The sequence below is a fragment of the Drosophila grimshawi genome, unplaced genomic scaffold, assembly GCF_018153295.1.
Source record: "Drosophila grimshawi isolate 15287-2541.00 unplaced genomic scaffold, ASM1815329v1 contig_1377, whole genome shotgun sequence".
NCBI lineage: Eukaryota > Metazoa > Arthropoda > Insecta > Diptera > Drosophilidae > Drosophila > Drosophila grimshawi.
The window spans coordinates 3,768,751-3,794,564 of NW_025062900.1; the positions used below are offsets into that span (position 1 = coordinate 3,768,751).

General features: G+C 41.4%; 9 protein-coding genes across 11 annotated transcripts; 4 read left to right on the forward strand and 5 right to left on the reverse strand.

Moving 5' to 3' along the window:
* Positions 1 to 5,255, forward strand: LOC6561942. The gene is made up of 4 exons (XM_001989166.3): positions 1 to 318; positions 3,305 to 3,478; positions 3,591 to 3,976; positions 4,038 to 5,255. Exons 1-3 carry the CDS (start codon positions 264 to 266, stop codon positions 3,806 to 3,808), a joined length of 447 nt encoding a protein of 148 aa, XP_001989202.1. The 5' UTR covers positions 1 to 263; the 3' UTR covers positions 3,809 to 3,976; positions 4,038 to 5,255.
* A 16-nt stretch (positions 5,256 to 5,271) lies between these two features.
* LOC6561941 (guanine nucleotide exchange factor MSS4 homolog) lies at positions 5,272 to 5,820 on the reverse strand. Its single transcript, XM_001989165.3, has 2 exons — positions 5,584 to 5,820; positions 5,272 to 5,517 (listed from the first exon to the last, which is right to left on the reverse strand). The coding sequence occupies exons 1-2, from the start codon at positions 5,704 to 5,706 to the stop codon at positions 5,272 to 5,274; spliced, it is 369 nt and encodes a 122-aa protein (XP_001989201.1). The 5' UTR covers positions 5,707 to 5,820.
* Positions 5,821 to 6,442: 622 nt separating this feature from the next.
* On the forward strand, positions 6,443 to 10,533 carry LOC6561940 (protein mitoshell). 2 transcript variants are annotated; one of them, XM_032736424.2, is made up of 6 exons: positions 6,443 to 6,811; positions 7,401 to 7,647; positions 7,881 to 9,021; positions 9,316 to 9,462; positions 9,533 to 9,563; positions 9,788 to 9,905. In XM_032736424.2, the coding sequence occupies exons 1-6, from the start codon at positions 6,493 to 6,495 to the stop codon at positions 9,829 to 9,831; spliced, it is 1,929 nt and encodes a 642-aa protein (XP_032592315.1). In that variant the 5' UTR covers positions 6,443 to 6,492; the 3' UTR covers positions 9,832 to 9,905. The 2 variants fall into 2 exon arrangements, with proteins under 2 accessions (XP_032592315.1, XP_001989200.1); XM_001989164.2 differs by lacking the exon at positions 9,533 to 9,563 and having other exon boundaries at positions 9,788 to 10,533.
* On the reverse strand, positions 10,410 to 16,227 carry LOC6561939 (ATP-binding cassette sub-family C member 10). Its single transcript, XM_001989163.3, has 5 exons — positions 15,663 to 16,227; positions 13,379 to 15,361; positions 12,132 to 12,862; positions 11,094 to 12,063; positions 10,410 to 11,030 (listed from the first exon to the last, which is right to left on the reverse strand). Exons 1-5 carry the CDS (start codon positions 16,018 to 16,020, stop codon positions 10,552 to 10,554), a joined length of 4,521 nt encoding a protein of 1,506 aa, XP_001989199.1. The 5' UTR covers positions 16,021 to 16,227; the 3' UTR covers positions 10,410 to 10,551.
* Positions 16,228 to 16,363: 136 nt separating this feature from the next.
* LOC6561938 (coiled-coil domain-containing protein 97) lies at positions 16,364 to 17,524 on the forward strand. The gene has a single exon (XM_001989162.3). The coding sequence runs from the start codon at positions 16,426 to 16,428 to the stop codon at positions 17,500 to 17,502; it is 1,077 nt and encodes a 358-aa protein (XP_001989198.1). The 5' UTR covers positions 16,364 to 16,425; the 3' UTR covers positions 17,503 to 17,524.
* Positions 17,525 to 17,761: 237 nt separating this feature from the next.
* LOC6562748 (N6-adenosine-methyltransferase non-catalytic subunit) lies at positions 17,762 to 19,610 on the reverse strand. The gene is made up of 3 exons (XM_001989161.3): positions 19,440 to 19,610; positions 18,853 to 19,381; positions 17,762 to 18,793 (listed from the first exon to the last, which is right to left on the reverse strand). Exons 1-3 carry the CDS (start codon positions 19,608 to 19,610, stop codon positions 18,183 to 18,185), a joined length of 1,311 nt encoding a protein of 436 aa, XP_001989197.2. The 3' UTR covers positions 17,762 to 18,182.
* Positions 19,611 to 19,659: 49 nt separating this feature from the next.
* Positions 19,660 to 21,233, forward strand: LOC6562747 (tumor suppressor candidate 3). The gene is made up of 4 exons (XM_001989160.3): positions 19,660 to 19,891; positions 20,000 to 20,726; positions 20,790 to 20,952; positions 21,020 to 21,233. The coding sequence occupies exons 1-4, from the start codon at positions 19,805 to 19,807 to the stop codon at positions 21,033 to 21,035; spliced, it is 993 nt and encodes a 330-aa protein (XP_001989196.1). The 5' UTR covers positions 19,660 to 19,804; the 3' UTR covers positions 21,036 to 21,233.
* Positions 21,234 to 21,817: 584 nt separating this feature from the next.
* On the reverse strand, positions 21,818 to 23,006 carry LOC6562746 (polyprenol reductase). The gene has a single exon (XM_001989159.3). The coding sequence runs from the start codon at positions 22,942 to 22,944 to the stop codon at positions 21,973 to 21,975; it is 972 nt and encodes a 323-aa protein (XP_001989195.1). The 5' UTR covers positions 22,945 to 23,006; the 3' UTR covers positions 21,818 to 21,972.
* Positions 23,007 to 23,452: 446 nt separating this feature from the next.
* On the reverse strand, positions 23,453 to 25,739 carry LOC6562745 (epsilon-sarcoglycan). Of its 2 annotated transcripts, XM_032736425.1 has the most exons (5): positions 25,093 to 25,739; positions 24,354 to 24,803; positions 24,139 to 24,237; positions 23,902 to 24,045; positions 23,453 to 23,839 (listed from the first exon to the last, which is right to left on the reverse strand). In XM_032736425.1, exons 1-5 carry the CDS (start codon positions 25,647 to 25,649, stop codon positions 23,728 to 23,730), a joined length of 1,362 nt encoding a protein of 453 aa, XP_032592316.1. In that variant the 5' UTR covers positions 25,650 to 25,739; the 3' UTR covers positions 23,453 to 23,727. The 2 variants fall into 2 exon arrangements, with proteins under 2 accessions (XP_032592316.1, XP_032592317.1); XM_032736426.2 differs by lacking the exon at positions 24,139 to 24,237 and having other exon boundaries at positions 25,093 to 25,664.
* Positions 25,740 to 25,814: the final 75 nt, after the last annotated feature.

The following is a 25,814-nucleotide window of genomic DNA, read 5'->3' on the forward strand; positions in this document are numbered from 1 at the left end:
CAGTTGTCGCTTGTTGTCGCTGTGACGTTCGCCGTTCTTCTCCGTGTTCTATCGCCGTACGCCGTTTTCACTTGCAAAAAAATAACAAAAAAAAAAAAAAAAACAGTAAAAAATACACACACACAATTGAAGATAAGACCAAAAATCTCATTAAAATAAAACAAAATATTAGAATAAAACTTGAAGTCAAGCAAACATTTGCTGAATTGTATTAAATAAGAAAAAAGGCGTAGAGTAAATTCATATTTTGCAATTTAACTAAAATGCAGTACATCTATGTGATTAGCGCGCTAATTTTGGCAATTGCCGTGCAGCAAGGTAAATCAAAGCAAAGAGCAAAAAATTATAAATAAATAATATAAGACACACACACACACAGTAGTCCCCCCTTTGCTACACTCACAATTCCAATTGTTCAAAAAAAAAGAAACGGAAATCTAGCAAAGCGATTTCGATTACATAATGCGTACGATAGAACGCCGAGGAGCAAGTGCAGAGTGGAAGTTACAGCTGGACTGTGGGGGGACTGAGGGGCCTGCACTCAAGCAGATACCGAGAGCGAGAGAGAGGGAGAGAGTGATTGAGAGGGAGAGGAAGAGAGAGACAGACTCGACTTGACGCCGTTTTTCAGAGCCGGTGGCAATGGCGCCTTTTTGACCAGCGGAAATATCTTTGGGAGTCTACCCAGCTGGCAGACTGCCTGACACAAATTGCAGTTCCACAAGGCGTTTTCCTACACTTGAAAACAACACACGTAAAATTCAGAAAGTCTCTTTGACAAAATTGAGAGTTTTCATCTCTAAATTAGAAATTCGATTTGAAAGAAAGAAGTAATAATCTAAGTTGCAGGCTTAATTTGTTAACAAAAATATATAAAATTGTTGCTCGCCCTTTATCCTTAAATTATGTAGGTATTTTATGAAGAAATTCAATGTATATTTTATAGTTATATGCATTTGAAGAACACTAATAACCAATAACAAATCTAGCGCTCTGCATTTCTACACGAAGAAAATATATTTCTTAGAAATATTGAGTATTTTTGGTCGATTATCGATTTAAGTTATTAATATTTGGTTATTTAAGTAACCACGAATTTCTAAATTATAAATATTTAATTTCAATAGTTATTTTCTCTAAGTGTACTTGACCTCTATTATTACCCTCCAAGTTATTCACTTTAAGAATAACCCAAAATCGATGTTTTAACTACTAAAAGTTTATATCTTAATTATACTAAGCTCGTTATCGCATTTTACGATTAGCATATACTATAACACAAGTCTGTTAGTGAGTGTGTGAGTATGTGTGTGTGGGTGTGTGCGTGTGTGAGTGTGTGTGTGTGAGGGCTGTGAGGGTGTGCGTTTGTGTATGGGAATGTAGGACATGCGCACTCCTGCGTTATTTATATATTTGTCCTGCCTTTCATTCGGTTAGCAGGCATGAATCCAAATGCAACAAAACACCACTCCTCAGGGAGCAAAACTTATACTCATATATATGTATGTACACATATGTACATATATACACACATCAATACAACTAAAAACGATTATCATTTTTTCCAAGTGTAACTGGAAAAAAAAACAGAACAGAACATTCAGAATTGTATATTATTTGTCTATCAATTTGCACAGTGAGCAATTGATGCAATTTACAACTTCAATTAACCATAATCAACTTTTATATAGCGTAACAGTGAAAAACTTATATTGCAAGACAGTCTTGTGAAGTGGAAAAACTTTACGATTTTTATTGTTGTTAAATCTATTGCATTCCATTTGCTCCTAATTCCATATTTATTTTAATTGGCTAACATTTAAGGTTATTAACTTTTGTTAAATGACAATTAGTTATCTAAATTTTATAATTGTTAATTACTCTTCAGCACTCTGAGTTTTTTATGAAAATATAATATTGATTTAATATAGGAAAGGCAACGAAGGAGAAGAGAATATCTTTTATCATATTTTCTACTGCTTTAAAATACTAATCCCTCCAAATTTGAGTATACATATAGTATTCAAATTCTAATACAAAAAGCTAGTTTTCCAGATTTAATGAAAAAAGTAAGCACCAAAGTCATTGCTCTGCTTCTTGCTCTCTGGTTGGGGTAGTTTTCAGTACGATGTCTTACTTATTTGGTTCCATTGTTCGCTGGGGGCACTCCAAAAAACAATGCTGCTAGCACTTTTGCCTGACTTATGTAACCCACTTTTTTTTAGGAGAGTATTTCTCAGTTTTGAGGGGGTGAGCAAATGCGACTAGCGACGAGTTATTGAAGTCCATTAGCACAAACTAAAGCTGTTGATGAAGCTGCAGCTGCAGCTGACGGAGGAGATTGGTTCTAATTAGCGGCTGGCACTCAAGAGGCTTAACAGCCAGACACTAATGGAGGCGTCGCAACTCAACTACTATCTTCGGCATTGGAAACACGATCTGCCTGACTGCCTGACGACAATGTGCCATTTTTGGCACAACGTGATACAAAAGCGCATTTCAATTGCATAATAAAAGTGCTCAAAAAAAATCATTTCCAGAAATCACACTGACAACAAAAGCCAAGCAGGAAGGCACTAGTCGAGTGAGCTTGACTAGGAGATACCTTGAACCTAAGTCTTTAGTGTTTGTACTTATTCAATTTTATATCAAGATATATAAATTCTAATGTATCTTTGGAATTAAATTAAAATTTAATCGATTCTTATCGATATTGTGGAAGCAGATAAGTTATCGAACTTATTTAAATACCAAATTTGGAGCCTCTCTCTATAGTTCCTGAGATCGTGACTAAATTGTCCTTGCCATTGATCATGATCAAGCAAAATGCATTTTTCGAAAGCCCTTTAAAAGAAGAACCATTCAATTCAATTAATATATATCCTTTGAATTCAGAGCAACCAGTGAATATGTATATGAATATACGTACGAATAAATATGTGCACACACATATTGAATGAAATGGAATAATGCGAATCTCTTATCGCGCACGACCTTAAATTCAATTTAGCTAAGTCAACGTCTCAGTCTAAATTTTCATCTTAATGCAGTGTCTAATATTTGTTTACACTTGCTTTTTTCTTTGTTGCTTCTTGTTGTTCTTGTTGTTAAACAATTAAGGTTAAGCGTATGCGAGTGGCCCCAGCTCGATCATACATATATATAAATAATATTTATATATAATGGAAACTTTTTCCTAATTGACTGCAGCTTATTAGACTTGGACGGGAAACAGAAACAGTTGCTAATGCAATTTTCTAATTTTGCTTTCCTTTGTGTTTTATCTCGCTCTAACTGATTGCAGGCGTTGCCATCAAGTGTTTTGTGTGCAACAGTCATAAAGACGCCAACTGTGCGCTGGATATTCCGCCCGACAATTTGCTCAAGGACTGCCAGGAGGAGTATTCGACACGTGGCAAGGGATTGCCCACCTACTGCCGCAAGATCACACAGATCATTGAGTTCTCTGTAAATAGCCGTGAGTACAAATCCAGTTGCTTCTACACTCAGAAAAAAATTGCCACGAGTGTTAGGCTGCAGACAATTGACCTTATAATAATGTTGTTAATCACGTTTGTAAATGTTTGCAGTGCCGCCAGATAGCCGTGTGATACGCACCTGCGGCTTCCAGAATCAAACATCGACTAATTATTGTTATCAGCGTGCCGGCTTTGGAGGCCGACAGGTTGTCTGCTCCTGTGATACGGACAATTGCAATGGTGCCGCTTCCCTGAGCGGCATCTCGACCTTGGGCCTGCTGGCCACAGTTGGCCTCCTCCTGGGCGCCTTCAAGTGGTTGCAGCGCTAAACAAGCAACAACAACAGGCACAGATATTTTTTTCTTTTCTTTTTATTTTCCATTTTGATTATTGTTTTTCAATGCAAGCCACACAAATTTGTTTTTCTGTTATGCTGTCGCTGAATTATTCCCAAAAGCAAAAACTCTCTCATTACTCCTCAGCTGCTACAGTCTCTGGTAAGTATAAATTTAATCAAGGTTCAATTTGAAAACCCTCATTGAAATTCTTTTTTTGCAGTTGTGTTTTTTCTACGCAAAAAAAAAACGTCAAAAGCTTTATAAAAAACAAAAACCAAAACCAAAAAACCTAATATTTAAAAACTCTTTGATTGTAAATAAAAAAAGGAAACAAATTAAACAATTGGCCAATAAAAGTATATTTCAAATAACATGAAAGTATTATAAAAAAAAATTAAAGACCTACCGCAGTTAGTAACAGTATTTAAAGCCCCACAATAAAAACTGATTAATTAAATAAATTAAAAAAATGTTATAACTAAGGCTAATAAAAATAATACAAAACAAAACACGACAAATATAAATAAACTTAGTGGTACATACATATAAAATAAATGTTAACACTTGTTGTCTGAGTTTATCTTTTCTTAATTTCATAAAAAACCAACTTAAAAAAAAAAAAGTAAAAACAGCTTAACAAAAATTATTTAAAAATCAGCAGACGTGCTTAACAATTGCATAAATAAATAAATAGTGAAACAATTTCTTAGTCTAATTAATAATGATATAAAAAAGAACATAAATGTCATCGAGTCAAATTTCGTAACACTCCCCCCAAAAAAAGGAAAAAAAAAAACTTCTAGGTTAAGTTGAACACGCTTGAGGAACATCATCCGAGGGCAAGCGACAAACACGCCCCAAAACACAGAAAAATACTGAAAAAAAAAAAATAAAACTCACTCGTTGTAACCAACTGCCAAAAAACAAAATATGAAATCGTTTTGAATATGAAACAAACCATAATCTAACGCACAGAAGAACAGCTCGGCAACTGGAGCAGTGTGAAAGAGATAGCCATATGGAAACACTGTGAAAAAAAACGTAGTAGAAACCAAAAAGCCACAAAAAACCCTTTGAGTTCAAATTGTAACTCACAAAACGCAGGACAACACATTTTCTAGAGACAAATTTTAAGTTACGAATCCTTCTCTCTCTTTAATGCAATACAATTTTAAAATGTTTGACCGAAAAAACAAAAACAATAAATATTATTAAAAAAAATATAATACAAATTTTTGACTTGTTGTGTATAAGCTAGCATTGGAATTGTACTTATATTAAATACAGTGAGCACCCGAAACAAATAGAATAGTCTGAGATATGTAACTATCGTTCTACATTGGGAGTGATCACTGTACTCGATTACTTTTCACTTAGCATGAACAACTACAATTATACAATAAAAGCGATTTGACATTTGTCTTTTTTGTTCGTCCAAGACCAAGTTTCCAAATTTAGGTATCCGTGTGCACCACGCGCTTGAGGGCGAGATAACAACGCTTGGATGCCAACTCGTGGTAGCCAACTGGACCACGTTCGCAGTCGGCGCAGACGAGAAACTTGCGTCCGTCGACGGTGTGCGAGAAACCAATGTTCTCGAACGTCATCATATCGGTGACCAGCCAAAAATGAGCCAGTTTCTCTGTGTTGAGCGCATCGGGTTTACTGTCCTTCTTCTGCACCATCAGCGGCACATCAATCTGGTTGAATTTGTCGGGTGTGTTAGCAAATGGATTTAGTCATTTACTGTTTGTATTTCTACTCACTTCCTGCTCACAGTAGGTGCCCTCTGTTGCTTTCAGCATTAGACTATTGCAATATTGACAGCGCACATTTGTTTTATTGTGATTGTTTACGATTTGTTCGGCAAAATTTGATTCTTCTGTCATTTTTATTGCTTTTACTCGGATTTCTTTTGTTGTTGTTCGGCAAATATCAAAGTGTCTTCTTCTTCAGCCGGTGGTCAGAAAGCATCGATAACATTTTACTTGCTTGCACTGTTATTAACAGCGATGACTGCTGCTTTTGCAATCGAATGCAATTTATAACTAAAAATGTAAACGAAAGGTATTATTTCAAATTACCGAACAGTAGTCCATGGCAATAGTTATCGAAATTATTGATTAAACGAATATACGAAATTTTTGAATATATGTTAGCCGTTAAGGCACGAGAAGCCGATAGTTTTTGATCTGTCATACACTGTGACATTAAAACAAATCGTATTCTATTTCCCAATCTAAAAACTAATTATTTTTATAACAGCTCATTGATCGACTCGATAGGCAGATGTTAAATTGCACTTAGCCCGATAATTTTCACACATCTCCACAACTTATTTTTTTTTTGGAATATGTGCTTTGCGCCGTCGCCATCGGCTCGTTACAGTTGCTGTCGGTGTCCGTTGTAAGAAATCCTTTCGGTGAGCATTTTCATAATTTTGTATTCCTTCGAATTGTGTGTGTGTGTGTTGCTGTTTTGTGGCTTTTCATGTACACGCCAGACCAATTCAAATCGTAGTCGAATTGTCAATTGAAAGTAGTTCAAAAAAAAAAATCACCGAAAACAGCTGACAAAAAGCTAACCTATAAAAAATTCTACTAATTTACTTTTTTCGCAGTGTCGTTTTTTTTTTTGGTTTTTTTTTGTTGCTGGTTTTTTAGTTGTCTGGCAATATGAATTTCAACTTTAATGCACCCATTTACCGTATGCCAATGCTGGCAATTGAGTCCCAGCAGCAATCGATGTACCAGCAGAGCACCTACTTGGATCAGTCCCAAACGGCCGTCGTTGTGCAGCAGTCGCATATGTCCCAAAGCTCCTGGTCGATGTCTATGCCTTCGTCACTCCAGGTGCATCACCCACAGATGGTGCCAAACAGTCTGTATTTCAGTGCCCAATGGCAACCAACACGTCCGCAACGCGCACCGATGCACGGTCGCTTCACCTATATGCCGAACCGGGCAAGTAACCAAAATTATGCAGCTGGTTCGGGTAAGTTTTCCTCTTCAGTTGCCTGTTTTTTTTATTTTTGCTTACTATATATGCTTTGTATGTGCGTGAAAGAATTCTACTCAAACGGTAAATGACGGCCATTTTTTAAGTGTTGTGAAACGCAAAATGATCATCTTTTTTTCTAACGATAAATAGATACATATGTTATATATTTATATTTGCAAAACAAAAGGAAAATATTTTGGGTATAGATTATCTAGCAAACACTCTCGGCTCCCCCTTAATTACTTCCCACTTCATTTTTTTTCTATCGATAAATATATATATTATATTTTTTAATTTGGATACAAAATAAATGTCAATTGTAGTTTTTCATAGCTTAAAAAGAAAGTTAAGTATAGGATATCTCTCTTAGTCGAGCAATGACTCTCTCTGGATCACTCTCAATGATAAATATATATATTAAATATTTAAATTTGGAAAACAAAAAAATATTTATATGGTTTATGATTACCAAGCTAAAAATGAATGTTAGTGTAAGTGTACAGGGTATCGCTCTTAGTCTAGCAATCGCTACCTATCTCTCTCGAGCACTCTCTTGTATACTTTTTTTTTTTTTTGTTCACAGCCGATGGACAAACATCATATATGCAACAATCGCGTGGCGGCTTCTATATGCCACGGCAGCAACAACAACGAGCCCATGGTGGTGGCGGTGGATCACAGCGTCCAGCGAAGCAGCTAACCCGGAATACGACAACCCAAACGTATTCGATTGTCAAACGTTGTCGCGATGCAGCCATCCAAACCGATGTCATCGAGGAGGCGACGCCTTTAGGCAAATACAAGCATCAGGCAACGAATACGGATGAAGTGTAAGTTATAAAAACAAATTAAATATAATATTTAAATAAAAATAAATCAAATAAAAAATACCACTTGCCAGGAAAAGATTTTACACCCTGTTCAGCTTCTTTCCAACTGATCTATCGCACTTAGCGAAAATTGCGAAATTCATAAGCTCGTCTTTGTATTTGTATTTGAGATCTATATGAAATTTTGAAGAATTAAAACTATGTATATATACTGTATTTGATTTTTTTTTTAGCAAACGAGAATCGAGCAACTTTTCGAATACGTTTGAGAGCACTAGTTTGCCGGCCGTACAGCAGAGCGGTCGTCGCAATTCGGAGATAGTATTGCCGCAGCAGCGATTGAAGGATCTAACACACATCTCGCTGATGGGCAGCGATATTGCCGAACGACTGTCGATGACGCATTGCCAGCGTCCTTGCTTCAAGAAGATCGACACACTGTGCGCCCGCCTCAAACAGGATCTGTTGCGTCCGGATGGTGTACTGCCCAATATTAATTCACAGGGCATCGCTTGGGCCGTTAAGGATTTCATTTTCGTTTTCACACGCATCGTTAACTGTTGGATTATACTCAAGGGTTATATTTATAATACTCCACCGGGTCTGGATAAAATCAAGGATGAACTACCGATCGGTTTTATGACTGCCTTCGATTTATGGCAGATTTGCACATTGACATTTGCCGGTTTTCTCATCCGGTCGTTTGTCAACCTCAACACCATGCTGCAGAAGCAGAAGAACAGTTTCTGCAACAACAACAAAAACAACACAAACAACAATAGCACCAGCAATGAGAACAGCAGCGAATCGAATTTGGGTAATAAAACCCATAATGGGTCAGGTGCATCCCAAGTGGGACTCGGCGCCTCCAGCACACCCCACAAAAATGCCCAGAAGACGACGACAGAGTCATTGGTTGGGGAACCAGAACGAACAGCAACGGATGGCATACCCAAAGCTAACAATGATCTGAAGTATATGTACACCATGGTCAAGGACTCGGAGGAGGCGCAACGTTGTGTGAACGCAAATGGGACATATCTCAAGACTGGCACCTATACGCCCCTCAAGAAGGATGACACTCTAATGAAACATCAGTCAGTGATGACGCCAATCTCCATAGCAAAAATATTGCCCAATGCCACCACAAAAAGCAATAGCATTCAACTGACAACCAATCCAAAATGCGCTCCACAACCGATGGAATCGAAATTGACCACACAAGCTAGCCAGAACAATGTTATACCCTGTCTGATTCATTCCGTGAACATATCGCCCAGAGAGATGGGTCTCATGTTGTACAGACTGAGCGGGCATATTATGAAGCTGACGACTATCGACAAATTCTTCAATAAGCAATTCACATTGAACTATGTGAGTTTCGTCCTTATACAGCATTCTGTATCTAGTTATTTGTGTTTCTAATGTAATCGGCTTCGGAGTTGATTAACATTACTGAATAATTCGAAAATTGTTTAATATCATAGAATCAATCTCATATCTATAGTTAAGTTTTTTCATATATAGAAAATGAATTCCATTATCAAAATTGCAAGTCGTTATTCAGTAAATGTCATTCTAAAATGTTAAAGAATTTAAACCTTGTTTACCGTTTATAATATTTATATTTGTAATTGTTACTAATTGATTATTTTTTGACTATTTCAGTTTCGGGATTTCTACGAGCGTTGCCAGCATCAGTTTACTGAGGTGCGCATCATAATCCTGAAGTGTGAGGGTGGCGCCTATAATCATATCAATCAGGCCATACACGATTTGAGACGCATCGTTTATGTGGTTAGCAAAGATCTAAAGGTATTAGCGCTACTCGATGTAGATACAAATACACTTTACACTTCGAATGTTATCTTTTGCTGAATTATAGCTGCCGGACTTTCGTGCGTATCAATTGCCAGGTATTAGTAAGAGTTTGCCGTTGTATGGACTAATGAACACTAATCACTGGTCTCATCGGGCACTAATCTCATATACTAATCTCACTAACTAAAACCAGCACCAACTAATTAAACTCCCACAATATACATCAATTAATACTTTGTCAGTCATAGATTCGGGGTGCCGATTTAATCTTATATATATATGTTCAATTGTATTTATAAACTGTTTACGTTCTTGACAGGATCATACCAACATGGAGTTGCGTCTTTATACGGCTCTCTATGAGCGCTCCATCATCAATATGCTGGCCAAGCCGCCCTTTCGATCCCATCAGTTTGTGCACATTACTGGCAAGCCCGGCGAGCAGCTTTACATTTAGATATATTTAGACACATTCTTTTTTTTTTGATTAACTTATTGAACGTGTTAAGCAAAGCACAGCAATACTCATTACTTCCACACAAGACAAATTACAAATATCTATTAGTTTTTTTTTATTAGTTTATTAAGCAAGCTAAAAGTGACATAAATATAGCTTGCTTCTTGACAATAATTATCGTTGGATAGTTGATCAAAGTCATGTCTTAAAGCAACTCAGCTGTTTATCGTTCCACAATCCTGTTGAACTTACTCTAGTATTTTCTCAATTTCTTTTTTTTTTCAAAACTTTATAATAAATTATTTGTTATGGTTCGTAATACAATTTCCACAAATATATCCTGCTTGTTGTTCGACAATTGAGATACTGTGTAGTTTCAACAGTTTGCGACATTAAAACAATTATGTAACCCTAAAAGTTGTTAAGCCTACAAAAACAAAAAAAAAATTGAGAAAAAAAATAGTAAAATTAATATTGTGTCTGCTCGATTTGTCGCATATAAAATCGTGTATTATATTTTTTTTTTGGACATATAAACATAAAAACTAACAACTAAATATACACATTAACGATTGTAAAGCAATAAATACGCCAGATGCAAAATCCATCCTATACACAATGTTTTCTTAATCGATGCTAGCAAAGTCCTGCACACTGATGTCCTGCGCCCGCAGCATGCCATGGAATACAGAGTCCGCATCGTTGGCCAATTCCTGCGGTTTGCCTTGCTCACAAATCCGGCCATCGTCCAGCACAATTATGCGATCCATGGCCTGCAAGCCGCGCAGCCGATGTGCAATAAAGATTAGGGTGCAACTTTTGAAGGCGTTGCGCAATGCCTGCTGCATGCACAGATCGGACTCATCGTCCAGCGACGAGGTGCCCTCATCAATGCAAACGACCTTGGCATTCTTGAGCAGCGCCCGCGCCAAACACAACAACTGTCGCTGTCCGACAGACAAATTGTGACCGCCACGCTCCACGCGCCCATCGAGACCGCCCAGCTGCTGGACGAGCAGCGTCGCCGCCGCCGAATTCTTGATGGCATGCCAAATCTCCGAATCATAGTACTGATGACGTGGATCCAGATTTTCACGAACGGTGCCTGCAAAGCGTTTGGAGATTTGGTCAAGTTGGGCATATATAAAAGATACACTACGAGGCTTACCATTGAAGAGGAATGGCTCCTGAGTGATGACGCCGATACGTTCACGCAGCACGCTCAGCTGCAGCGTCTTCAGATTCATCTGATCCAGATAGATATCGCCCTGGGCCAAGGGCGTAACGCGCAACAGTGCAGCCAGCACCGAGCTCTTCCCTGCGCCAGTGCGTCCCACGATACCAACGCGCTCGAATGCCTCCGTCTCGAAACTAATGCCACGCAGTGCCGGCGACAAATGCTCGCGATAGATGAGCTGCACATTCCTAAAGCTGAGCACACCCTGGGTAGGCCAGCCAAAATGGGGCTCGGCACTGCCCTCGGCATTATGCTCGGGCTCCAGTTGCAGATACTGATTCACACGTTCTACGGCGACCAGTTCCTGCTCCGTTTCGGCAACGGCATGGAGCAGGCCACTCAACTGGCCGGTTATTGACAAAGCATACGAGATGCAGAGTCCGACCAGGCCAGGATTTGTTGTGTGCGCCGCCGTTATGGCTGCCAGAAAACCAGTGCCACCCACAAGCAAACAGCCGAGCAATTGCAGACGCAACGAGAGCCACTGTTGAGCCGCCGATGCCGACAATTGCGCCTTGGTGCTCTCCTCCAGCTTGGCCTGAAAGTCACGCTGGAAACGTGCACTCGCCCGCATGCTGCGTATCGTCGACAGGCCCAGCAGCGTCTCCTGGAAGTGCGAGTAAAGCGGCGACATTGTATTGCTCGACAAGCGTTTAATATCCCGCGAGGCATGGCGATAACGCTGCTGCAGATTCAAATAGATGGGCACCATTGGAATGATGATGACCACCAGCCAGGGCATCGCATACAGGCTGACGCACAATGCGCCCACCAAACCGACCAGCTGGGCCAGCAATATGTTCAATGTAAAGGGCAGCGAATCATCCACGGTGTCCGTGTCCGAGGAGAAACGATTCTGGATGCGACCCAGCGCGGTCACGTCGAAGAAACTGAACGTGGCCTGCAAATGGAAATGGAAATTGATTATAAGTGATTAAGTGATATTATGGCACAATTAATTGCACTCACGAACATGACCCGCTTGAGCAGTTGCTCGTGCATGGAAATGGCCGCCTTGATACCCGCATAGGCAAAGAGAAAGGCACGGGCGAGCGTCACCAGAGAATTGGTAATGGCAATTGCCGCAAAGATGCCCAAATAGTAGCCAGTGGTATGTGTGTCAGCATTCGCAGCCATACTAGGTCGGATGAGCTGATGCTGTAGCGTTGTATCGTTCGTATGACCATCGAGCGTTGTCTCGGTTACCCAGTGGGCCAGCCAGGCATCGCTCAGATTCCGTGTCAGCTGCATCAGCAGCACGGACACCAGCACAGTCACGGCGAGCGGACTACTCACAGCACGCCAATAGCAGGAGAATACGTTGCCGGCGAGATGTCCATATTCTCGCGACTCCTCTTGCAGAACACTATCAGTGTGCTGTTCCGCCTTATCCTCATCATTGGCAGGTTTATCCCCTAGCAGGTCGATGGAGCAGCGACGCTTCAGTGCCTGCACCTGATCACTCGGCATCTCCTCGTTCTCTTCATCCTCACTGAGATCAATGCTCTCGGTCATGTAGTCACTGGTGCGCATCTGGCCATCCTGCACATGCAGTATCATATTGGCATGGAAGAAGAGCTGTGTGCTTCGCGTCACCACAATCCGTGTCTTCTGCTTCAGCAAACCGAGCAGACAATGACGGATTATGTGCTTGGAAACGTGTGCATCCAAAGCAGAGAGCACATCATCCAGCAGATAAACTGGAAGTGAACAAAACGAGACCATGAAATAACAATAATATTCGACTTGCAATAAGACAACAGATGGGAAGTCTTGGTGTACATGGCTATGGCAGATAATAGTTAGGAGAATGACCACTTGATAAGGAGTCTGCATGACAGGATGCGATGCACTCCCATCAATACATATCATTAGATGGGCAGAGGCACCAGAGCTCCGACAAGCTAAGCAAAGTAATAGCCATGAGAAAGAACAGATTTGGAATACTTAACGATCTCTTGACAGGACATAGCAGACTAAGAAGTCATCTGACTAAACTAGACATAGTCAGTAGTAATATGAAAGAATCCTAAAACGGCCATAGCAGATTTCGTCGTCTTAACTAGAAGATGACATGATTTTGGCTCCAAAAGGTCCACAAAAGATCTAGCAGCTTACAGCAGTTAATACAATACCCCAATAATAATAAAAAAAAACTATTCACTCGAAACTCAGCTAATCAAGAACGTTTAAGAGGCGTCTGTTTGCTAACTCACTCTTCTTATCCTGGTAGACGGCACGAGCCAAAGCGACGCGAGCACGCTGTCCGCCGGAGAGAGTGCCGCCGTTCTCGCCGACACCAATGAGATCGCCGCCCAGCTGGCGGATGTCATCGTTGAGGGCGCAGGCATGGAGAACCGTTCTGTACCACTGCTCATCGAAGTGGCTGCCCCAAACGATGTTGTCGCGAATGGTGGCCCGTTGCAGCCACGGCGTCTGCGGCACATAGCCAAAGCCCGTGGTGAGATCCTGGACACAGACCTCACCCTCAAGACAGCGCAGCTCGGCAATGATAGCCTTGAGAAAGGTGCTCTTGCCACCACCGACGGGTCCCTCAATGCAGATCAGTTGACCCGCCCAAAAGTTCACATTGATGTCACGCAAACGGAACTGCGAGGCAGTTGTAGTTGTTGTTGTTGTGGTGGTGCTGCTGTTGTCGCTCTCCTGGTGCTTCTGTTCCTGGTCGTGCATGAAGGTGGCGCCAATCATTTGCAGCACAGTCGCCTTGTCATCGCCTGTTGTTGAGCGCATAATGGGATTATAATAGCTGGAATAATCCAGATTTGGTTCATCCATCAGCTGCTGGACGCGACGCAACGAGACCCATGCCTCAATCAGCCCATTGAGTACCCAGGGAAAAGCATTCAATGGCCCAATGAGCATATAGAGCAATGCAACGCTTGTGTATGTTGTCGAGGCCACCAAAGGTTTGCCCAGCAGCACACACATGCCAAAGGTGAGCAGGCACATGAGGACTGGAGTCGTTGCCCAGAAATAAACACACATTGCATCCAGATACTTGCGCTTCGACAGAAATTTGAGTTCCGTTTGACGCAACTGGCGGATTTTCGTGATGAATATTGGCTCCCAGGCATTCATTTTGATCTGTTTGGCGCCACGCATTGTTTCCGTGGTGGCCGACAAGCGGGCATCTTTCGCTGTCATCAAGCCCAGCGAATAGACGCCAATGCGTTTGGCTAGCCAACGATTGATGGGTATCAGCAGGGCAGCGAATGCAACGCCAGCCAAAAATGCCACACCCAACTGGACATAGAGCAGATACAGCGTGACAAACAGTTTGAAGGGTATGCTCCAAAAGGAATGAAAACTGATGCACGAGTGGACAATGCGATCGGCATCTGTGGACATTAAGTTGGCCACTTCTGGTCGGGTTTCACGAACGCCGCGTGCCTCAAGTGCCTTGCGATATATGCTATTGACGACGCCGGCGCGCATCTTCATGCTGACCATTGACATACGCCAATCGAAATGACACCCACACAGAGCCGACAATAAAGTGCTGCCAAATAAACCCAGTGCATAATAATAGGCACGATTATCCTGTGGATTATCCGCTGCATTGCTATCCTGTTGCAGCAATCCGCCCAGCAGCAGCGGACCCGCAAAGCTGCTAATATCCGCCACCAGACGCAGCAGGCCAATCAAATAGAACTCGAATCCGAAGCACTTGTGCAATGCACGGAATAAGCTCTGGGTTTGTGACAACGCCAAATGCATTCGATCACTTAACCGGGTGATATTCAATGCATCCGGCAGATCGAAGAGATCATCGATACGGCGCAATTTGCCGACGACTCCTTTGCTGATCAATGGCTGCACCCAGTGGAAGACGAAACGTGACGGCCAACTGGCCTCGTCCTGGGCGTGACCGAGCACGGCCTCGTTTAGATCAAAATCAAAGTAGGTATAACGATTTGTCAGCAGTGCCTCCTGTTCCCGTTGCTCCCTATTCACAGCCATGGCGGCGGAGGATAGTACGGCATTGCCATGCGGCACCAATGTGGCCCCATAGCTCAAATCACACAGCAATGTGATAAGGCTCCAGGGCCACCACTCAAACTGGAGGCTGGTGCGCAACCAAATCCCGTCCAGCACCACAACTGTCAGCCACAAGACGTTGATCAGCAGCCCCCCGCGATGGCTCAGCGTTCCATAATGACGTGCCGTCACCAAGTAACCTAAAACCGAGTAATTATTTATCAATTATATTTTTACTAGATAAGTAATCTTAATTTTATATATACATTTTTATATAAATACTCTTAACTATATGATTAATGAAGTAGCAGATAATGTTTATACAGCAGTTAAGAGAAGGAAATAACTGGTGGATCTAGGAGGGAACAGAAAAATTAAATTGGCTCAACAAATGCAGCGCAATCGATTTCACCATTGAGTAATTGAACTCTGTCTATGTATGCCTATCTAATTAGCACACACACATAATAAACAAACAAAAATTTAAAAAAAAAAACTCACCACAGTGGACTATCCACATTATGCACTCGGCGCAGACAACTAGAACATCGGCGGCATGTAAATCGATGCCTTGGCGATGGAACGCAAATACCTTGAATACGGGTAACAAGGCCAAAATAATACTAAATCCGGTGCGCAGTGCCAACATTTGCAGTTGGAGAGCATTGCGAGTGATTTCATGTCGATGATCGCCGAAATTGTAGGCGGATATTATTGCAAAAATTGTATAAACAGGCAGCTGGAGCACTGTTTCTTGGAAACAGGGCAACAGATCGTTTGTATCGTTGGCGAACGGCTTGAGGCCCGTTGGACAATACTGTGTCCAATTCCATGTGAAATTCCAATCAATGTCCGACATAGTTGCCTCTTAGTTAATTAACTTTATTAGCGTAGCCCGACGTATGCAACAAGGGGACTTTTTCGTTTTTTCACTCCAATTTGGTTCTTAGTCATCGTTTGCTATCTCAGCACAGTGGAAAGTGGCGGGGTGGCCGCAAGTCAATGATAAATATTTATTGTGCAAAGTCGCTTATTATTACTGATTAGCTGTCGCCGCTCTTGTTTATAACTAATAAAGAAACAGCTGATGCACAACCAGCTGCGACGTACACACTTGATTGGAAAAGCCATCGATAAAATCGAACTATATTAGAATTCTACATATCGATACTATCGATACTTAACAAATTATTAGCATGCCGCGGTGAGTGGCTTTCTGAAAAGAAGCAGCATTTGTTTACAAATATATAAATGATTAATTAAAATGACACAAACTGAGATCGCGGATAGCGAAAGTAATTCACAAGCCGCTGAATTACCAACTCAACTTGTAGACATATTCAAGGCACTTGCAGAGAATGAGAGCATTGTCTTCAAATCCCAGCAAATTGATGATCCCGAACTGAATCTGCTGGAGAAACAACAAATTGTGCAGGAAGCATTTAACAAAAATCGAGAAAATTTTCTAATACGTTTCGGCAGCCATCTGGACGATGGACAATTGAACGAGTTGCAATCTCTGGCCATAAAGGAACCCATCAAGCCGGACGAGAGTCTCGAAGACATTCGTCTGCTGCTCGATGATTTCAAGCGCAAACTGCACACACGATCCATATGCGTGAAGAATCGACGTTATCAGGCGATGGAGCAACTACTGCAGAAGGGTGAATATTTCAGTGAGCACGAAATGATGCAACGGGCACCGGAGCTCTACCAGGAACTGGTCGGACAATATTTGACGGAGGCGGAGAAGAAGCAACGGGATAGCTACGATGTACGCAATACAAGTTTCTCGGGCATCCTAATGCACACACTGGAGCAGAGGCAGCGGGATGAACTGCTCCAGCAGATCGACACCAGCCTAAGGGAGGAGCAAGAGACCACGACTCCGATGGCGGCACCATTAAACGATTGTGATGTGCCCGATGCATGTCGCCAGCAATGGGGCGGCTTCGCTGATGATGAGCCAGTGGCCTGTTCGACGAGTCGAAATATTGGCCCACCAGCCGGGAGAATAACCACAGCCGAATACTATAATCCCGCTGAACGTGAACTGTTGCGCAACGAGTTTATGGGCTTGATGAAGGAGCGATTTCTCAGCGGGCAGGACCAGGATTTTGATTATGCAAGCGTCGATGACAATGCCCAGCTGGATGATCTGAAGCAAATCGAACGTGATGAAGAGGATGCCTACTTTGAATCCAGTGACAATGATGATGATCATAATAAGGAGGAAGTCAGGCCAGTTGCGCCTGAGCGACGCTCCTCCAACGACGAGGATGAGGATGAGCTCGATGTTTATATGCGACACTTGAACAAACATCCAAGTCTGCAGCATTAGTTTTTTTTATTTTATAGCTTTAAACCTAGCATTATAAGGAGCACAATGACATACATACGTATATATATATATATATATTTAAAACTGTTGCTTAAACTTACGATTAATCAGTGCAGTACAGTGATCGCTCGATAATTAGAACTCTGAAATAAAATTGAAACATATTGGAAGCATTGCTGATATGAAAAGTTTCGAAAACACAAAGTGGTCTAGAAATTAATAAATTTCAAATAAGTAATTTGCAATTATTAAAAACAAATAAACTGAAAAAAGAAATTGAAACACGAGTCAAAAGTCGGTGCATTAAGAATCAGTCGAAAATACATAGAAACTAAATTTGAAATAGGTTGCAATTATTAAAAATATATAAATTAAGTCAGAAGTCTAAAAAAAATGGAACTTCCAATATGAGGATGAGTTCTTCTATGAAAACCTTCGAAAATACTTGGAAATTAAACTAAAAGGTAAATTTAAAATAAGTCATTTGCAATCATTAAATTCAAATAAACTTAAGAAACTACATTTAAAGTCGAAACATTCTAATTATTAAGCGACCTTTGCAACGGCATCAAGGACCAATCGAATATTTAGATGCTACAACCAGTGAACAATTGTTTGCGCTTAGAAGCTATGAAATACATGCAATTGAGAGTGGCTCCTCATCATCGCTACGACTACTACTATCTGGGACGGCCACGTCCACGTGGAAATCCGCGCCCACGGCCACGCAGCACTTTACTATTGGGAGGCGGACTCTTGGGCCGCAGCAGTTCGATGCGACTGGTGCAGCCGGTGGCTGGTGCCTCGGCGAAATAGGTCTGATAGAGTTCAGCGTTGAAGTTGGAATTGGTTAGCTCGGGTCCAACGGTCAGCCAGCCCGGCCTGATACTCGAATCGCGACCAAAGACATGTAGGCGTCGTCGACCCAAACAAAAGTGCTCAATGATATGAAAGATTTCGATGGGTTTCTCAAAGCTGCCGAATTCCTCCTCCTCGGATATGATTAGATCGATGTCGACGTTGGCATGTATGAAATCACCATCGCTGGAGCGGCGTACGGTGCCCTTGATGCCCATCAGGCAGTGTTCTTTTGTGCGCTGGAAAACAGCCTTCGGTATCGCCTGTTTGGAATGGCCCGGCTTATTGATATTCGTGCGTATCCAACAGATGTCCTCGCACCTACGAAATCCCCACTTCTTGAGACAATTGCGCCCCTGATCCAATCCCTCCGATGAGCCACACCAAAGAAACACGAACGAGCGATGAGCGGCTATCTCACCGATATCCAAATCTATATGCAGCGACATATTACTCGAGATAATATATATGTAAATATGGGAATGGACTCACTGAGTATATCATCCCAGTTCCAGAAGACGCGCGGTGCCCCACCCACCGTTGCCACAGCGGGCGCAGCTCGTGCATATTCCTCCAGCGGTGGCTCAATCAGAATTACATCGAATTTGGCACCCAACGTCTTCACATCCAACGTCTTGAGATCGGCTTTCAGATACATTGGCGCCGATGCCGTATCCTGAATGAGTTTATCCTTCAGTTTGATTAGTTCCCGCAACTTGGGATATTCCTCGAAACGATCGGCAAGTCCTACATCGCGTATAAAATTCTGCGGCCTCTGGCCGGTGTCCACAAAATGCTGGCAGTAATCGTTGTGCGGATTGGAAGACTGTGTGCCCTTTAGGAACGTTGATGAATCTCTGTAAATGATTTCATTCGGTGCTTTCTTCGATGAGGAAGCACCACCGCCATCCTCTTCATCCCGTTGACCAGGGGTATTGAGCTGCCTGCTGCCGCCAATGCCGCCGGCATCGTCTACATTGCCTAGCACCTTCTTCAGCTCATCGACGCTGGACAAACCGAGCTGCCAAATAAATTATGAATATTTAACACAAAACAAAAACAGATCATTGAAAACCCACCGTTTGGGCAAGCAGCAGCCGGCGCTTGCGGGAGCGCTCCTGCGAACTCTTCAATACATCGCTCATGGCAATTAGTGCGTTTAATATTAAATTAGTTCTTAAGTTAAAATAAAATGAAGACAAATAAAAAAACGCGTCTCGACAACGCGATAGAAATGAGCCGATTGCCATTCAATCGAAGAGCACACGTGAATAGCAAATACACTAAGAAGAAGAAGAGAGAAGTTGTGCAATCTGGCAACGCCGCACGCAAATGCCATTCACAATCAGCTGCCGCTACAAAAAATCTTTTTTTATTGTACCATCAAACACGGTTTAAATTAGTGAAATTTTTAGCGAAATCAAAACAAAAGAATCGCTGCAAAATGACGCTGCTGCGCAATACGCTGCTCTGCACGCTGATTGTGCTAGGCGGCTGTTTGTTCCTTGTCGCAGCGCAGGGTAAACTGAAGGTAAAATCTTAGTCTCTGCCCCTTTTGGCCACGTCACTGACTAATTCTGATTCTAATTCTGATGGCGCATGCCGGCAACTAAAATAATGTTAATTAACTATTTTGCAGACGGGCCTGTCGCTGGCGGAGAAAGTGGAGAACCTTGTGGAGATGAACATGAAGAAGCCGCTATTGCGTTTCAATGGTGCCAAATTTCGTGAATATGTGAAAAATGCGCCGCGCAATTACTCAATGATTGTGATGCTGACGGCTCTGGCGCCGTCCCGTCAATGCCAGATTTGTCGGCATGCCCACGATGAGTTCACCATTGTGGCGAACTCCTATCGCTTTCTACCGATCTACTCCAACAAGCTGTTCTTTGCCAGCGTCGATTTTGATGAGGGTTCCGATGTCTTTCAATTGTTGCGCTTGAATACGGCACCGGTTTTCATGCATTTCCCCGCCAAGGGTAAGCCAAAGGGTGCGGATACTATGGATATACATCGTGTGGGCTTCTCCGCCGATTCGATTGCGAAATTTGTTGCCGAACGCACGGACATAACCATACGGGTGTTTAGGCCACCAAATTATTCGGGCACTGTTGCCATGATCACGTTGGCCGCATTGGTTGGCAGCTTTTTGTATATACGCCGCAATAATTTGGAATTCTTGTACAATAAGAATTTGTGGGGTGCTGCGGCGGTATTCTTCTGTTTCGCCATGATCTCCGGACAGATGTGGAATCATATACGTGGTCCGCCGCTGGTGCATAAGACGCAAAACGGTGGCGTCGCCTATATTCATGGCTCCTCGCAGGGTCAACTTGTCGTGGAGACGTACATTGTCATGTTCTTGAGTGAGTCCGCCTCAAAAGAATTTCCCTCATTCCACAATTATAAAAACGAATACTCTATTGCAGATGCGATGATTGTGCTGGGCATGATTCTGCTCATCGAGTCGGGCACACAGAAGCCGAATAATCGTAATCGGATTATAGCCATTGCGGGCTTGGTTTTGTTAACCGTATTCTTCTCGTTTCTGCTATCCGTATTCCGTTCGAAGGCGCAGGGTTATCCTTATAGGTAAGCTTAAAACTTAACTTGAGACAGTCTAAACTTTGATCTACATATATATTTGTTCGCTTTACAGTTTCTTGTTCAAGTAGAATCCGATTGAGTCGCCCAACAACCAACATCATCAACAAAGTTCAAGTGGAATGTTATTAACGTTTTATATATAGTTCAAATTGACAACAAAATAAAAAAAAATACAAACGATGTGAAAAAACCAAACAGCAGAAAGCAATGTGTGTTTACGTGTGTGTAAAACGGATTGAATTGAATAAATGCCACTACTAAATTAATAACAACATAAGAACTTAATTATCAAAAATGCAACATCTTTTATAATTTGCACCTTTTCATTTATTGCCCTTTTTATTGGGTACACAGTAAAACCATTTGTAAGTTGATCAATTCAAAATACTTATTTAAACTATAAATGAGTGAGAATTGAAAAAAAAGATTGTGGAATTGAATTTTCATCGCATTGTTTCAGTTAGACAAGAAAACAAGATTACATTTTCCAACTAAACCACTTAAAATAATCCAACGTATTTTCTATGTAATCATTCATTTATTGTGAAAATAAGTCTTGCCAAATCTTCCGGCATGTTGTCGTCCATAGAATCCATAACTTTCACCATATAATATCTATACTTCATATATATATCTATACTTCATATATATATCTATACTTCATATATATATCTATACTTCATATATATATCTATACTTCATATATATATCTATACTTCATATATATATCTATACTTCATATATATATCTATACTTCATATATATATCTATACTTCATATATATATCTATACTTCATATATATATCTATACTTCATATATATATCTATACTTCATATATATATCTATACTTCATATATATATCTACACTTCATATATATATCTATATTTTCCCAATTACTTGGTTGCACTTCGTCGATATTCGCTGACCCTACAGTAATTATTTCATCTGGTAAAAAATTTAATTTAATTAAGTTCGCATAAAAAAAATTAAAGTTAAGCCAAGCCTAGAGCAGCCAAGGAATGATGGCATGTCTACGTTTGGGGTAATCCTTGAAGCTGTCCTTGTACCATTGATGCGTGAGCAAGGCATTAATCGTCTGATTGCTGGCGACCCATAAAAAGATCAGTTTCCATGTGATGATGGGCGTGAAGAGATCCGCAAGGCAAAAATACATGACCACCTCGAAGAACATGTGCGGTGACGAGATGTAATCAAACCAGCCGCCACTGGGCATTAAATGTGCTTCCGTTTGAACGTCGCCCGTCTTCGGATGCTGGCGCAGTCTGACCAACAACAAATTGCTGGCATATTGCTGCCAGCAGGCAAACAGAAAGATAACTGTATACAATCCCTGGATGGGCGTAACATTTTGCAATGTAAACTGTGTCGGTTCAGTGCCACGCACAAATCCCGCCGTATTGCCTAGCAGCGAGATAATGGCACCAAAATAATGCATATAACCAACGGCATAATGGGACAGATTTATTTTGCTGCGCCTGGAGAAGATCTGCACAAAGTTCGTTTCGTAGAAGCGACGCAGACATTGAACGCCGAGCAGCGCTGAGCCCAGCAACGCTGTATTCGAGTCCACCAGCACCTGGCGTTGACTCCGTCCGCCGCACATCAAATCCAGGAAACGGAGCACGTATTCCGATGCCCCATTTTGATGCCAGACGGCGCTACTGATCAAATAGAGCGCCAGCATTGACCAGGCCAAGGCAAAGATGTAGAAATGACTGAACCATGCCTTGGGCACCTCCAAATGGCTGACAATTGCATCCGTTGCGCCCTTGTGGGCATGTTTGCCATAGCGAAATGATTGACGAAGGCAGTTGGGCAGATGAGATTCGAGCAGCGTCATTAGACTGCCCAGCAAGACGATCGTTATGATGAATGTGATGAATATCAATTGAATCACATTGATTTTGTACTGATCGATGAGATCCTCGAGGGTGCCAATCACTTGTAGCAACATTTTTTCTGATTCGTAACTTAAGCAATTAATTTACAACTTTCACCAAGAGAAATGCGCTTATCAAAATCATCAGCGCAAAGGCGGCGTTTCGTTGCGAATGACAAATTTGCAGGGCTGCATCATTTCAATTTGTCGCTGCTATATAATAGCAGTCCAGTTAGTTGCGCGCTTTATTTAAATTTTCAAAAATGTTGTCAAATCTGAACAGAAAAGAACCGTCCACACTTAAAAACTTGATATTTATGGAAATGACTGAAGTACGCTTCGGGCACCTGCGAATGACAGACAATTGCTATTGCAATCATTTGAATAAGATTGAATTTGAACTGTTCGTCAGGATTTTCTAATGGAAAACGATTAGTGCACAACTTTTACCGATAGCAACAGCATCACCGGGAGCGTTTCGTTTCGAATGGTAAGTGTGCAGGGCTACAGAGATTGCGTTATAAAATGTTGTAAAATGGCGAAGCGCGCTTTATTTAAATGTTTGATAAAAGAAACGATCACATTTAAAAATGATTATTTATTTGCAACAAAGCTAAACATCAAAGTAAAATTTGCTACACATAACGCTATATAAATGATATTACTATATATGTATGTAGTTCAATGCTATTATGATATGCCAGACTAGTGTAATATGTATTTTTGTGCCTAATACTGCTGTGCCGGCCAATTGCAGTTTGACTATCTTGCGTATTGCTTACTTTTGTTTTGTTTTTTTTTCTTTCAATTAAGTGAAGCGCCTTTTGTTTAACAGTAGAGCACTCGAGGCGATGTCTGTCAAATATCCACACCATTCCGCCCGAGAGTGCCGCCCTTATACGGTGGCGGTTTGGGACGTGCATATAAACCAGAGGCGCCACCATCCATCAGATACAAACTGTTGTTAGGACTGAGTTTGGAATATGACTTGAGATGGAATACATACATAACAAAAATCTAAAAGCTACAAACCTTTGTGAACGCATGCTTATATTGTCGAGCAGAAAATTGGGATCCTTGAGGCTCTTTAGCGTTGTCACCGGTTGCATGGGATTTGTGTCGGAGCATTGAACCATTTGCACCGTCGACGACATCGGATAATCCAAGTTGATCGAACTTTAAACACAAACACGTTAGTTTGTAAACAGAAAAGAAGTCCTTTAATGTGTGTGTTTAATTGAAAACTCAAGAGTCAAACGAAAAATTCACCTGTCTTCGTCAGCTTCCGAGTCGCTTTGCGTTTTGGCGCAACACTCTTCGCATATGTGAAAAATATTGGCAAAGAAATACTCAGAATGTGGATCATAACTAAGAAGTATAATAATTGAAATAAAAACGAAATTAATAAACAAATATGAATAACTAAATCAAATAATTAGAAAAGTAGAACTAAACATTTCAATTTCTTTGGAAGAAGAACTTACAATTTCTGATGATGAAAGCAGAGCACAGCAGATAGAATGCCAACGAGGATGGCAAGGATCATGCCCGGAATGGCAAAAGCAAACGCAAACTCATCGATATAGTTGCGAACGGGTACATCCTCCCGTGGAATGCCTATCCAACGTTCCTCCTGCTCCTCGAAGTGTTGTTGCGGTTGCTGCTGCTGTTGCTGCTGCTGCTGTTGCTGCTGCTGATGATCCTTCTGTCTGCCACTGGCATGATTGTTGTGATAGTGTATCTCTGTGGGCGACTCTATGCCGACCATTTTAAAGGCACACCAATCGAGCTTGAAGCCAACATTCTCGAATATCTTTTGCACAGAGGTTCGCTTGTAGGTGCACGATGGCAACTTGTACAGTGGACGCACTTCCTCCTGCAGCTCCTTCAAGCGTGCCGAGAACTGCGCAAAACTGCCAACGTGCACAATTACACTGTACGTAAATAATTAAATGGTTAGAGTGATCTTTAAGGACTCTAGATTTTGATCTGAAAAACTTGAAAATCTTACAAATTATAATAATAAAACAGAAAATTCGAATATATCTGATTTATTTCATCTGAATTGTTTTTCTCTAAAAGAAGAGTGCTTTTAACGAGTCTAAATTTTGATGAACAAACCAAAAATCGAATAAAAATTGTTATGTATGCATTTAAGATATAGAAATAAAATAGATAATTTGTATATATGTTTTGTACTATTATTTTGTTTCACTGACTCACCCCTCGCGCTGCTGCGGACGGAGTGGCAAACGCCCGCCCATATTTACGGCGGATTCCATGAATACAATGCTGAGATCATCTTTGCTGGCCGGCCATAGATCCTTGCGAAAGATGTTGCGTAAATTCTCCACACGTCCCGGATCCATCAGGTGCACCCAATTCAGATTATCAATCTTCATTTGGATCACATTCGGTGTGATAAACTTGTGGGCGACAAACATTGTGATAATCAATTGACGCGTCTCATAATTCTGTCGATTTAGGGCAACCAGATCCAAGTTGAGGGTTTTCCCAGCCACCGAATCGGGTGGAGTGCCATACAGGAAGCCCGCATGATACTCGTGACTATACATATAGCGCATCCAACTGGGCAAATCGGGATAATTCTCCAGCGAGGGACGATAGCGAAACTGTTCGCTAATCACTTGATGCGTCCAATTGAAAAGTTGCGGTTCAATTTTATAGGTAAACAATTCGCCAACGTTGGCTTGCAGGTGTAGTTTATAGCCATTGCAGGCTATACCTAGCCAGCCAACAATTAACAGCACTATTTTCATTTTATTTGGAATTCTATGCTTTTAAAAAGCACCCAAACATTTCATGTGAAAACAAAACGCATTCTGAAAAAAATCTTTTAGTGTGTATCTGACTGAGAGTGAAAGATGTTGAGCGAAAGAGAGAGAGAGAGAGAGAGAGAGAGAGAGAGAGAGAGAGAGAGAGAG